This window comes from Oncorhynchus keta, chromosome 33, assembly GCF_023373465.1.
Source record: "Oncorhynchus keta strain PuntledgeMale-10-30-2019 chromosome 33, Oket_V2, whole genome shotgun sequence".
Classification (NCBI taxonomy): Eukaryota; Metazoa; Chordata; class Actinopteri; order Salmoniformes; family Salmonidae; genus Oncorhynchus; species Oncorhynchus keta.
In genome coordinates this window covers 24,212,541-24,227,038 of record NC_068453.1, presented here as the reverse complement: position 1 = coordinate 24,227,038, position 14,498 = coordinate 24,212,541, and the positions used below count along the sequence as shown (strand labels likewise).

The window sequence follows — 14,498 nt, the reverse complement described above, 5'->3', positions numbered from 1 at the left end:
TGCCACCATGGCCTTTTTTTGCCTTTACCTCCCTTATCTCACCTCATTTGCTCACATCGTATATATACTTGTTTCTACTGTATTATTGACTGTTGTATGTGTCGAACTGCTTTGCTTTATCTTGGCCAGGTCGCAATTGTAAATGAGAACTTGTTCTCAACGTACCTACCTGGTTAAATAAAGGTGACATAAATAAATACAATTAAAAAAAAAAAACCTTCAGCTGTACCAGGGCACCCACCCCACCCCCCAAGGACACACCCCGACCCTCAGCCTGAGACCCCACCCTCACACACACAGCGCTCCAACCCAACCCAGCCGAGCTCAGTGTATCCGGTATAAGTTTGAACTTTGTAAGCAAATGCATAAAATGCTTGGATAATTGTTTGTATACACTGCTGGGAAGGAAATATCATATTTGATCATTTGTATGTATTCATATTATGTATAATCCATTATCATTATCACTTGTCAAGTAACTGTATGAACGTGATTGGATAGTATATTTGCACTATTAGTAGGTTCATATGACATTGACAACATTTGATATGGTGAATATTTTGTCATTAATCATTTACATTATTTTGTTCTGAGTGTGGCAGAAACATGCAACTCTAAGTGCCATGACAAAAGGAACGCTGTTTGCACTATGAGCCTATTTAGAGCCACTGGTAAGTGTGTTATCAGTTGTACCAAGTGCAATACCAAATATACTGAGCTAGCACTGCAGGCCTACAAGTTTACAATGAACAACAAGCTGTCACGTATCACCAGGCAGCCTGCCCCATCTGCCTAGTTACAGTCAACCATGCATTATCTCACCCTCTCACGTGTGCGCGAAACGCCACCGCATTGGTCATTTCAGACCGGGGGAGCGTTTTTGTTATAATTCAGGAAGAACCCTACTCCTTTCAAAAATAGTTTTGTCAGAATTACATTATTTTCAAAGGAAATTATTATAATCCTGAGCACTATCGAGTGTGGATAGTGAGCTCCTGTGTCGAGCAAATAGAACACGTGAGTAGTTCTTGGGTAAGTCTTATTACGAGTGAAGTATGTGCCACCTTCAGTTAAAAAGTGTTGTTCCTATCTGTTGTTTTTATAAACATTATAACATGTTTGTCTGCTTGTGGAAATAATAAACGTATAAATAGCGTTTGTTATGCATACTATATAGCCTACTACAGACAGCTGCTGTGTAGTTTTGGGAATGTCGGCTAGCTACACTGCTGTGTCGAAAAGTTGTCAAATTAGACAGTAACGTTGATAGTTAACTACCAAGTGCACAGTTAGCTAGCTATAAGCCAGTCAGCTACATATACTGACTGACAAAAGCCTACAATCAATGTTCACTCTAAAGAGGAAATTTGCTAACTTTGGAAATTTGGTAACTTCCCGAAGTTGAATCTTCGCAATATCTGGCAAGTCAGTGCACGCAGACTGGATGGACAACGGAAGTAGTCTCAATTGTTGTTTTTCTGCTACAAATAAGTTGGTCAAGTCAGTCAGACTTTTATTCCATTCTCAACCACATTCATGGAGAAGAAAGTCACCTGTCCTTACGAAATATATTGCGGTCAAAGTGCTGTATAACTGCAGTATGCTGCAAATACTGCCTCAAATACCACAGTCGACTGCAGTTACTGCACTTTTACTGCAATTTCAAAACTGCATTTAAAAAAAAGTAAGGGCAGCATTTTTAAGTATTTCATGGCACTGTAGTATTACAAGGATCTTCAGCATACTGTATATCTACCTATCAGAGCTCTTATCAGTGTCCAGTTTTATTTTAGGTGGGACACAGAAGTCACACGAAGAGGCAGCAGTGCTAGTAGTAGTACTGTCCTAGCTCTGGTCCAGGGTGTTACGTGCAGCTTGAGCCTCCTTCAAAGTATTATTGTTCAAGAAGGCTCAAGCCACACAGCACACTGGACCAGAGCTTGTGCTGCCCATACTACACCTATTAATGCAACTTCCTTTCCCCGCAGTTCCCATCACCTGCCAATCAATCACCATTCCAGCCCAGCCACCCCACCTGTGTGGTCGGACAAGGTCTGGCCCGTTGGCATGGCGATGATGGAGGAAGGGGCACGGAGCTGCCTGCTTCAGTCACGCTCCAGCCTGGAGCAGGACATCAGGGCTTCCTACCTGATGGATCACATGATCAGTGACGGTGTGCTGACTGGGGACGAGGAGGACAGGATCAGGAGCAAGGTGGGGTGAGGAAGTACAGTAGCACGCTTTTCATACACTTTCCTATGTCCATACTGGTAAGTGTGTAGTGATGATTAAGTGTATAAAAGTGTTTGTTGTAGGCCAGATTCCAAACAAACTTTCACACTACTGAGCCAACCGAGGGCACTGTGCTGGGAAAACGTATAAGTGGTTGGGTGCCTGATTCCAAACAAACACCCTCATAAGAGAGAGGGAGGAAGAAAGAGAGGAAGGGGGGATAAAGAGGTCAAGTCAGAGAGATTGCAGGGCCTTTTAAACACTTAACACTACGGACATCTGAAAGAACTGCATCGGTGTAAGAAATGCAATAAAGTGGATTCAAAATGCACATGGTCTCTCTCCATTGATCAGCCCACCAGGAAAGAGCAGGCGGCGGCCCTGCTGGAGCTGCTCCTGAGGAAGGATAACCAGGCCTACATCTCCTTCTACAATGCCCTGGTCCGCGAGAGCTACGGAGACCTGGCCAGCCTGCTCCACAACAGCCTGCCCCTGGTCTCCCCTGAGGCTGAGAAGAGCTTCTCAGATGGTGGCACCCACTATGGTGAGCTGCCCCAAAGGGTGGAGAATGGAGAATACCAGGAGACTAGGGCAGTCTGAGATGAGCCCTCCTTTTCTGATACAGGGAAATAATATACAGTGGGGAGAAAAAGTATTTGATACACTGATGATTTTGCAGGTTTTCCTACTTACAAAGCATGTAGAGGTCTACATGTATCAAATACTTGTTCTCCCCACTTTACAGGGGAGCTCTATGTATATGTACAGTTGAAGTCGGAGGTTTACATACACTTTAGCCAAATACATTTAAACTCAGTTTTTCACAACTCCTGACATTTAATCATAGGTCAGTTAGGATCACCACTTTATTTTAAGAATGTGAAATGTCAGAATAAGAGTAGAGAGAATTATTTTATTTCAGCTTTTATTTCTTTCATCACATTCCCAGTGGGTCAAAAGTTTACATACACTAAATTAGTATTTGGTAGCATTGCCTTTAAATTGTTGAACTTTGGTCAAACATTTTGGGTAGCCTTCCACAAGCTTCCCACAATAAGTTGGGTGAATTTTGGCCCATTCCTCCTGACAGAGCTGGTGTAACTGAGTCAGGTTTGTGTAGGCCTCCTTGCTCGCACATGCTTTTTCAGTTCTGCCCACAAATTTTCTATACGATTGAGGTCAGTGCTTTGCGATGGCCACTCCAATACCTTGACTTTGTTACATTTACATTACATTTAAGTCATTTAGCAGACGCTCTTATCCAGAGCGACTTACAAATGGGTGCATTCACCTTATGACATCCAGTGGAACAGCCACTTTACAATAGTGCATCTAAATCTTTAGGGGGGGTGAGAAGGATTACTTATCCTATCCTAGGTATTCCTTAAAGAGGTGGGGTTGTTGTCCTTAAGCCATTTTGCCATAACTTTGAAAGTATGCTTGGGGTCATTGTCCATTTGGAAGACCCATTTGTGACCAAGCTCCAACTTCCTGACTGATGTCTTGAGATGTTGCTTCAATATATCCCCATAAGTTTCCTGCCTTATGATGCCATCTATTTTGTGAAGTGCACCAGTCCCTCCTGCAGCAAAGCACCCCCACAACATGATGCTGCCACCCACGTGCTTCATAGTTGGGAAGGTGTTCTTCGGCTTGCAAGCCTCCCATTTTTCCTCCAAACATAACGATGGTCATTATGGCCAAAAAGTTAGATTTTTGTTTCATCAGACCAGAGGACATTTCTCCAAAAAGTACTATCTTTGTGCCCATGTGTAGTTGCAAACCGTAGTCTGGCTGTTTTGGAGCAGTGGCTTCTTCCTTGCTGAGCGGCCTTTCAGGTTATGTCGATATAGGACTCGTTTTACTGTTGGTATAGATACTTTTGTACCTTTTTCCTCGAGCATCTTTACAAGGTCCTTTGCTGTTGTTCTGGGATTGATTTGCACTTTTCGCACCAAAGTACGTTCATCTCTACGAGACAGAACGTGTCTCCTTCCTGAACGGTATGACGGCTGCGTGGTCCCATGGTGTTTATACTTGCGTCCTATTGTTTGTACAGATGAACGTGTTACCTTTAGGTGTTTGGAAATTGCTCCCAAAGATGAACCAGACTTGTGGAGGTCTACAAAAAAATAATTCTGAGGTCTTGGCTGATTTCTTTTGATTTTTCCATGATGTCAAGCAAAGAGGCACCGAGTTTGAAAGTAGGCCTTGAAATCCATCCACAGGTACACCTCCAATTGACTCAAAGTATGTCAATTAGCCTATCAGAAGCTTCTAAAGCCATGACATCATTTTCTGGAATTGTCCAAGCTGTTTAAAGGCACAGTCAACTTACTGTATGTAAACTTCTGACCCACTGGAATTGTGATACAGTGAATTATAAGTGTAAACAATTGTTGGAACAATTACTTGTGTCATGCACAATGTAGATGTCCTAACTGACTTGCCAAAACTATAGTTTGTTAACAAGAAATTTGTGGAGTGGTTGAAAAACAAGTTTTAATGACTACAACCTGAGTGTATATAAACTTCTGTCTTCAACTGTATGTGTGCTTCTGTTGGCTCACCTCTGTCTCTCTGCCTTGTTTGACCCCTCTGTTTATTCCATTGGCAACATACTGCATTTATATATAATGCCGTCTTTGCTGTATTACCCTGTTCCAGTCCAGGCGGTGCTGAGTGAGGGCGGTGTGCCCCAGAGACCCGTGGTGTTTGTGAGCCGGCCAGCCCTGATGAACCGGGTCAGGGAGAAGCTCTACCGCTTGCAGAAGGAGCCCGGCTGGGTCACTGTGTTCGGCATGGCTGGCTCCGGCAAGTCTGTCTTGGCTGCGGAGGCAGTCCGAGACCACGCACTCATCACAGGTAGGTGGCTCCGGGGTGAAGTTTTCCCTAGGTACAGATCTAGGATCAGCTTCCTCCCCCAATCTTAACCAAGCCCAATAATGGGTAAAATATCAAACTGACCCAAGATGCATTTCAGGAGAGGGGTTAACACATGTAGAGGAGTTTCTTTTTCTCTCTGTCTGCATTCACTTTCTCTCTGTTTTCTCTTTGTCTGCATTCACTTTCTGTTTTCTCTCTTTATCACATTGTCTGTCTGTCTGTGTCTGTCTCACCATCTTTCTCTCTCTCTGACCATATTTTTCTCTGTTTATCACATTGGTCTCCTGACTGTACTCTCTTTCCATCTGTGTCTCTCTCCCTGTCTTTCTCTCTCTCTCTGACCTGACACACACGCACACACACACTCACACACACTGGTCCTCCTGACCCCAGAGTGTTTTCCGGGAGGAGTCCACTGGCTGTCCATAGGCCAGCTGGACCGGTCTGATCTGCTGGTTAGGATCCAGTCACTGTGTTTCCGTCTGGAGCAGCAGAGCCAGGAGAAAGACCCCTCGTCCTCCCTCCACCGACCTCCTGGCTCTCTGGAAGAGGCCAAGGAGCGACTACGCTTCCTCATGCTCCGTCGTTACCCCAGGTCAGTCCCCCAGGGTTGATGTGGACTGGTAGCCAACTTTTCAACTTGGTCCATTTCTTCTAAATGGTGGCTGTTAATGATTAGTAGAACGTTCAGTTGGACCTCAGAAGTTAAAGCTCTGGAGTGAATTATTGTATGCTATTAATTCCATTCCAATTCCTGTCAATTTAATTAGATGTGTGTGTGTGTGCAGGTCGTTGCTGATACTGGATGACATCTGGGACAGCTCGGTGCTCAAGGCCTTTGACATCCAGTGTCGAGTACTGCTCACCACCCGAGACAGAAGCCTAGCCGACTGTGTCAGCGGTGTGTATTTTTTTAAAATTTGATTTATTTCACCTTTATTTAACCAGGTAGGCTAGTTGAGAACAGGTTCTCATTTGCAACTGCGACCTGGCCAAGATAAAGCATAGCAGTGTGAACAGACAACACAGAGTTACACATGGAGTAAACAATTAACAAGTCAATAACAGAGAAAAAAGGGGAGTCTATATACAATGTGTGCAAAAGGCATGAGGAGGTAGGCGAATAATTACAATATTGCAGATTAACACTGGAGTGATAAATGATCAGATGATCATGTACAGGTAGAGAGATATTGGTGTGCAAAAGAGCAGAAAAGTAAATAAATAAAAACTGTGGGGATGAGGTAGGTGAAAATGGGTGGGCTATTTACCAATAGATTATGTACAGCTGCAGCGATCGGTTAGCTGCTCAGCGAGCAGCGAGGCGGCCGAATGAGGTGTTGGCTTTAGGGATGATCAATGAGATACACCTGCTGGAGCGCGTGCTACGGATGGGTGTTGCCATCGTGACCAGTGAGCTGAGATAAGGCTGAGCTTTGCCTAGCATGGCCTTGTAGATGACCTGGAGCCAGTGGGTCTGGCGACGAATATGTAGCGAGGGCCAGCCGACTAGAGCATACAAGTCGCAGTGGTGGGTAGTATAAGGTGCTTTAGTGACAAAACAGATGGCACTGTGATAAACTGCATCCAGTTTGCTGAGAAGAGTGTTGGAAGAAATTTTGTATATGACGTCGCCGAAGTCGAGGATCGGTAGGATAGTCAGTTTTACTAGGGTAAGCTTGGCAGCGTGAGTGAAGGAGGCTTTGTTGCGGAATAGAAAGCCGATTCTTGATTTGATTTTCGATTGGAGATGTTTTATATGGGTCTGGAAGGAGAGTTTTGCAGTCTAGCCAGACACCTAGGTATTTATAGGTGTCCACATATTCATATGAGTAATAGCACTGATATTAATACTAACATTACTACAGTACTACTGAAAAGGATGACTTAATTTATAGAACACTTTTCAAACATCACACTCAATGCACCTGCACCTGCATATGTGTGTGTGTGTGTGTGTGCGCACTCATGCGTGTAGGTGTGTGTGTGTTCAGGTTCTAAGTCTGAGGTGGCAGTGGAGAGTGGACTGGAGGAGGATCAGGCCTTGGAGATCCTCGCCCTGTATGTCAACGGGAAACCCCAGAGACTCCCAGAACAGGCCCGCAGCATTGTCAGAGAGTGCAAAGGTACACACACACACACCATATGGAACTATAGTATTGAATGAAATGAAAATTCCTTTCAGGTTTACAATAAAATGTCAATTTATTTCACATATTGAAGAGAAATACAGTATTACATTTTCATATGCAGGATTTGGGAAGCATTATGTAGTGCCCAAAACATTGATAGAAATTATGAACAGATCATAAATAGAGAACAAGCTAATTAAACATCAAATAAAACAGCAACATGGCATACTGTAATATTATGGATAGAATATAGTACATTATACAATGGGTGGGTCTAATCCTGAATGCTGATTGGTTAAAACCACATTCCAGCCGGTGTTTATTCCACAAGTTGCCACCGTTTTAAAGTGACTATGCATAGATAATAAACACCGGGGGGGTTGTGACAATATAAATAGTCCGTGTGGCCATTTGATTAATTGTTCAGCAGTCTTACAGCTTGGGGGTAGAAGCTATTAATGAGGCTTTTGGTGCTAGACTTGGCGCTCCGGTACTGCTTGCTGTGCATTTTTGGTGCTTTCCTCTGACACTGCCTAGTATATAGGCCCAGGATGGCAGGAAGCTTGGCCCCAGTGATGGACTGGGCCGTATGCACTACCCTCTGTAGCGCCTTACGATCAGATGCCGAGCAGTTACCATACCAGGCGGTGACGCAACCGGTCAGGATGCTCTCGATGGTGCAGCTGTAGAACTTTTTGAGTATCTGGGGACCCATGCCAAATCTTTTCAGTCTCCTGAGGGGGAAAAGGTGTTGTCATGCCCTCTTCACAACTGTTTTGGTGTGTTTGGACCATGATAGCTCGTTGGTGATGTGGACACCAAGTAACTTGACACTCTCGACTCGCTCCATTTCAACCAGTTAATGTTAATGGGGGCCTGTTTGGCCTGCCTTTTCCTGTAGTCCACGATCAGCTTCTTTGTCTTGCCCACATTGAGGGAGGGGTTGTTGTCCTGGCACCACACTGCCAGGTCTCTGACCTCCTTATAGGCTGTCTCACTGTTGTTGGTAATCAGGCCTACCACTGTTGTCGTCAGCAAACTTAATGATGGTGTTGGAGTCGTGTTTGTAATATCAACACTTCTACCCAGAGGCTGCAACATCAGTAATATCTACCCTTCTACCCAGAGGCTGCAACATCATTAATATAGACCCTTCTACCCAGAGGCTGCAACATCAGTAATATCAACACTTCTACCCAGAGGCTGCAACATCAGTAATATCTACCCTTCTACCCAGAGGCTGCAACATCATTAATATAGACCCTTCTACCCAGAGGCTGCAACATATGTAATATCTACCCTTCTACCCAGAGACTGCAACATCATTAATATAGACCCTTCTACCCAGAGACTGCAACATCTGTAATATCTACCCTTCTACCCAGAGGCTGCAACATCAGTAATATCTACCCTTCTACCCAGAGACTGCAACATCATTAATATAGACACTTCTACCCAGAGGCTGCAACATCTGTAATATCTACCCTTCTACCCAGAGGCTGCAACATCAGTAATATCTACCCTTCTACCCAGAGACTGCAACATCAGTAATATCTACCCTTCTACCCAGAGACTGCAACATCATTAATATATACCCTTCTACCCAGAGGCTGCAACATCTGTAATATCTACCCTTCTACCCAGAGACTGCAACATCAGTAATATCTACCCTTCTACCCAGAGGCTGCAACATCAGTAATATCTACCCTTCTACCCAGAGACTGCAACATCATTAATATATACCCTTCTACCCAGAGGCTGCAACATCATTAATATAGACCCTTCTACCCAGAGGCTGCAACATCATTAATATAGACCCTTCTACCCAGAGACTGCAACATCATTAATATAGACCCTTCTACCCAGAGGCTGCAACATCATTAATATAGACCCTTCTACCCAGAGGCTGCAACATCATTAATATAGACCCTTCTACCCAGAGGCTGCAACATCATTAATATAGACCCTTCTACCCAGAGGCTGCAACATCATTAATATAGACCCTTCTACCCAGAGGCTGCAACATCATTAATATAGACCCTTCTACCCAGAGGCAGCAATATCATTAATATAGACCCTTCTACACAGAGGCAGCAATATCATTAATATAGACCCTTCTACCCAGAGGCTGCAACATCATTAATATAGACCCTTCTACCCAGAGACTGCAACATCTGTAATATCTACCCTTCTACCCAGAGGCAGCAACATCATTAATATAGACCCTTCTACACAGAGGCTGCAACATCATTAATATAGACCCTTCTACCCAGAGGCAGCAATATCATTAATATAGACCCTTCTACACAGAGGCAGCAATATCATTAATATAGACCCTTCTACCCAGAGGCAGCAATATCATTAATATAGACCCTTCTACCCAGAGGCTGCAACATCATTAATATAGACCCTTCTACCCAGAGGCTGCAATATCATTAATATAGACCCTTCTACCCAGAGGCTGCAACATCATTAATATAGACCCTTCTACCCAGAGGCTGCAACATCATTAATATAGACCCTTCTACCCAGAGGCTGCAACATCATTAATATAGACCCTTCTACACAGAGGCTGCAATATCATTAATATAGACCCTTCTACCCAGAGGCTGCAACATCATTAATATAGACCCTTCTACCCAGAGGCTGCAACATCATTAATATAGACCCTTCTACCCAGAGGCAGCAACATCATTAATATAGACCCTTCTACCCAGAGGCTGCAACATCATTAATATAGACCCTTCTACCCAGAGGCAGCAATATCATTAATATAGACCCTTCTACACAGAGGCAGCAATATCATTAATATAGACCCTTCTACACAGAGGCAGCAATATCATTAATATAGACCCTTCTACCCAGAGGCTGCAACATCATTAATATAGACCCTTCTACACAGAGGCTGCAACATCATTAATATAGACCCTTCTACCCAGAGGCAGCAATATCATTAATATAGACCCTTCTACCCAGAGGCAGCAATATCATTAATATAGACCCTTCTACCCAGAGGCAGCAATATCATTAATATAGACCCTTCTACCCAGAGGCAGCAATATCATTAATATAGACCCTTCTACCCAGAGGCAGCAATATCATTAATATAGACCCTTCTACCCAGAGGCAGCAATATCATTAATATAGACCCTTCTACACAGAGGCAGCAATATCATTAATATAGACCCTTCTACCCAGAGGCTTCAACATCATTAATATAGACCCTTCTACCCAGAGGCTGCAATATCATTAATATAGACCCTTCTACCCAGAGGCTGCAATATCATTAATATAGACCCTTCTACCCAGAGGCTTCAACATCAGTAATATAGACCCTTCTACCCAGAGACTGCAACATCATTAATATAGACCCTTCTACCCAGAGGCTGCAATATCATTAATATAGACCCTTCTACCCAGAGGCTGCAACATCATTAATATAGACCCTTCTACCCAGAGGCTGCAACATCATTAATATAGACCCTTCTACCCAGAGGCTGCAACATCATTAATATAGACCCTTCTACACAGAGCCTGCAACATCATTAATATAGACCCTTCTACCCAGAGACTGCAACATCATTAATATAGACCCTTCTACCCAGAGGCTGCAACATCATTAATATAGACCCTTCTACACAGAGGCAGCAATATCATTAATATAGACCCTTCTACCCAGAGGCTGCAACATCATTAATATAGACCCTTCTACCCAGAGGCTGCAACATCATTAATATAGACCCTTCTACCCAGAGGCTGCAACATCATTAATATAGACCCTTCTACCCAGAGGCAGCAACATCATTAATATAGACCCTTCTACCCAGAGGCTGCAACATCATTAATATAGACCCTTCTACACAGAGGCAGCAATATCATTAATATAGACCCTTCTACACAGAGGCAGCAATATCATTAATATAGACCCTTCTACCCAGAGGCTGCAACATCATTAATATAGACCCTTCTACCCAGAGGCTGCAACATCATTAATATAGACCCTTCTACCCAGAGGCTGCAACATCATTAATATAGACCCTTCTACACAGAGGCAGCAATATCATTAATATAGACCCTTCTACACAGAGGCAGCAATATCATTAATATAGACCCTTCTACCCAGAGGCTGCAACATCATTAATATAGACCCTTCTACCCAGAGGCAGCAATATCATTAATATAGACCCTTCTACACAGAGGCAGCAATATCATTAATATAGACCCTTCTACACAGAGGCAGCAATATCATTAATATAGACCCTTCTACACAGAGGCTGCAACATCATTAATATAGACCCTTCTACCCAGAGGCTGCAACATCATTAATATAGACCCTTCTACCCAGAGGCAGCAATATCATTAATATAGACCCTTCTACCCAGAGGCAGCAATATCATTAATATAGACCCTTCTACCCAGAGGCAGCAATATCATTAATATAGACCCTTCTACCCAGAGGCAGCAATATCATTAATATAGACCCTTCTACCCAGAGGCAGCAATATCATTAATATAGACCCTTCTACACAGAGGCAGCAATATCATTAATATAGACCCTTCTACCCAGAGGCTGCAACATCTGTAATATCTACCCTTCTACCCAGAGACTGCAACATCATTAATATAGACCCTTCTACCCAGAGGCTGCAACATCATTAATATAGACCCTTCTACCCAGAGGCTGCAACATCATTAATATAGACCCTTCTACCCAGAGGCAGCAACATCATTAATATAGACCCTTCTACCCAGAGGCTGCAACATCATTAATATAGACCCTTCTACCCAGAGGCAGCAATATCATTAATATAGACCCTTCTACACAGAGGCAGCAATATCATTAATATAGACCCTTCTACACAGAGGCAGCAATATCATTAATATAGACCCTTCTACACAGAGGCTGCAACATCATTAATATAGACCCTTCTACCCAGAGGCTGCAACATCATTAATATAGACCCTTCTACCCAGAGGCAGCAATATCATTAATATAGACCCTTCTACCCAGAGGCAGCAATATCATTAATATAGACCCTTCTACCCAGAGGCAGCAATATCATTAATATAGACCCTTCTACCCAGAGGCAGCAATATCATTAATATAGACCCTTCTACCCAGAGGCAGCAATATCATTAATATAGACCCTTCTACACAGAGGCAGCAATATCATTAATATAGACCCTTCTACCCAGAGGCTGCAACATCTGTAATATCTACCCTTCTACCCAGAGACTGCAACATCATTAATATAGACCCTTCTACCCAGAGGCTGCAACATCATTAATATAGACCCTTCTACCCAGAGGCTGCAACATCATTAATATAGACCCTTCTACCCAGAGGCAGCAACATCATTAATATAGACCCTTCTACCCAGAGGCAGCAATATCATTAATATAGACCCTTCTACACAGAGGCAGCAATATCATTAATATAGACCCTTCTACCCAGAGGCAGCAATATCAATAATATAGACCCTTCTACCCAGAGGCAGCAACATCAATAATATAGACCCTTCTACCCAGAGGCTGCAACATCATTAATATAGACCCTTCTACCCAGAGGCTGCAACATCATTAATATAGACCCTTCTACCCAGAGGCTGCAACATCATTAATATAGACCCTTCTACCCAGAGGCAGCAACATCATTAATATAGACCCTTCTACCCAGAGGCTGCAACATCATTAATATAGACCCTTCTACCCAGAGGCTGCAACATCATTAATATAGACCCTTCTACCCAGAGGCTTCAATATCATTAATATAGACCCTTCTACCCAGAGGCAGCAATATCATTAATATAGACCCTTCTACCCAGAGGCAGCAATATCATTAATATAGACCCTTCTACCCAGAGGCAGCAATATCATTAATATATACCCTTCTACCCAGAGGCTGCAACATCATTAATATAGACCCTTCTACCCAGAGGCAGCAACATCATTAATATAGACCCTTCTACCCAGAGGCTGCAATATCATTAATATAGACCCTTCTACCCAGAGACTGCAACATCATTAATATAGACCCTTCTACACAGAGGCTGCAATATCATTAATATAGACCCTTCTACCCAGAGGCTGCAATATCATTAATATAGACCCTTCTACCCAGAGGCTGCAACATCATTAATATAGACCCTTCTACACAGAGGCAGCAACATCATTAATATAGACCCTTCTACCCAGAGGCAGCAATATCATTAATATAGACCCTTCTACACAGAGGCTGCAACATCATTAATATAGACCCTTCTACCCAGAGGCAGCAACATCATTAATATAGACCCTTCTACCCAGAGGCAGCAATATCATTAATATAGACCCTTCTACCCAGAGGCAGCAACATCATTAATATAGACCCTTCTACCCAGAGGCAGCAACATCATTAATATAGACCCTTCTACCCAGAGGCAGCAATATCATTAATATAGACCCTTCTACCCAGAGGCTGCAACATCATTAATATAGACCCTTCTACCCAGAGACTGCAACATCATTAATATAGACCCTTCTACCCAGAGGCAGCAATATCATTAATATAGACCCTTCTACCCAGAGGCTGCAACATCATTAATATAGACCCTTCTACCCAGAGACTGCAACATCATTAATATAGACCCTTCTACCCAGAGGCTTCAATATCAATAGTCAATTTGATCATCTAAAAGTTCAGAGAAGAAGAAAAATTGTATTGAGATTTCTTAAACTACTAATTCTCACATTTGAACTCAATATCTAAAAGTATTGCACTTTAGCAGATTCAACTTCTCAAGAGCTTGATGGTTCATTGATTTTTTGTGATGGTGTTGGGTTGGAACACAAATGTGCTGGCTGCACTTTCTTCTCCATGACAAAAGATTCATAAAAAAATAAACCAATATTTTGAGCGAGCTGTCTTGACCTGGTGTACTGTGGATCCTCTGCATTCAGCTGCACCTTTCTCTGTTGGGCAGGTGCTTTTTCTCTGTCAGAACAATGGGTTTCACAAAACACCTATTCATTTCTTTTTATAGCTTCATTTGTATAGTGGTTATGTTCAGTTCTCTCTTACTCATTTGACTGATGTCCTGCTGGTATGAGTCTGTCAGCCTGTTTTTGTTTTTCTGTCAAAAGCCCTTAATGCCCACTGAAAATTCTGTTAACCTTCAACGACTTGTAGAATTCCATAATAAATCATGAAATAAATACAAATTCCATTTCTGTTACATCTCAACTCTTAAAAAATAAATAAAAAAAACT

General features: G+C 42.8%; 1 protein-coding gene across 9 annotated transcripts in view; it reads left to right on the top strand.

The window, feature by feature from the left end:
- Positions 1 to 508: 508 nt before the first annotated feature.
- Positions 509 to 14,498, top strand: part of LOC118380838 (apoptotic protease-activating factor 1-like) — a 98,281-nt gene continuing 84,291 nt past the window's right edge. For 2 of the 9 annotated variants that reach the window (XR_008089311.1, XM_052492541.1), the window contains exons 1-7: positions 694 to 1,032; positions 1,989 to 2,214; positions 2,587 to 2,776; positions 4,900 to 5,097; positions 5,512 to 5,713; positions 5,907 to 6,019; positions 7,113 to 7,244. Coding sequence is in view for 7 of the 9 variants with exons in the window: in XM_052492541.1 (XP_052348501.1) it covers positions 2,068 to 2,214; positions 2,587 to 2,776; positions 4,900 to 5,097; positions 5,512 to 5,713; positions 5,907 to 6,019; positions 7,113 to 7,244 (982 nt within the window). In the remaining 2 variants the exon portion in view is untranslated. The other 7 variants (XM_052492544.1, XM_052492539.1, XM_052492543.1 and 4 more) reach the window with 7 other exon arrangements.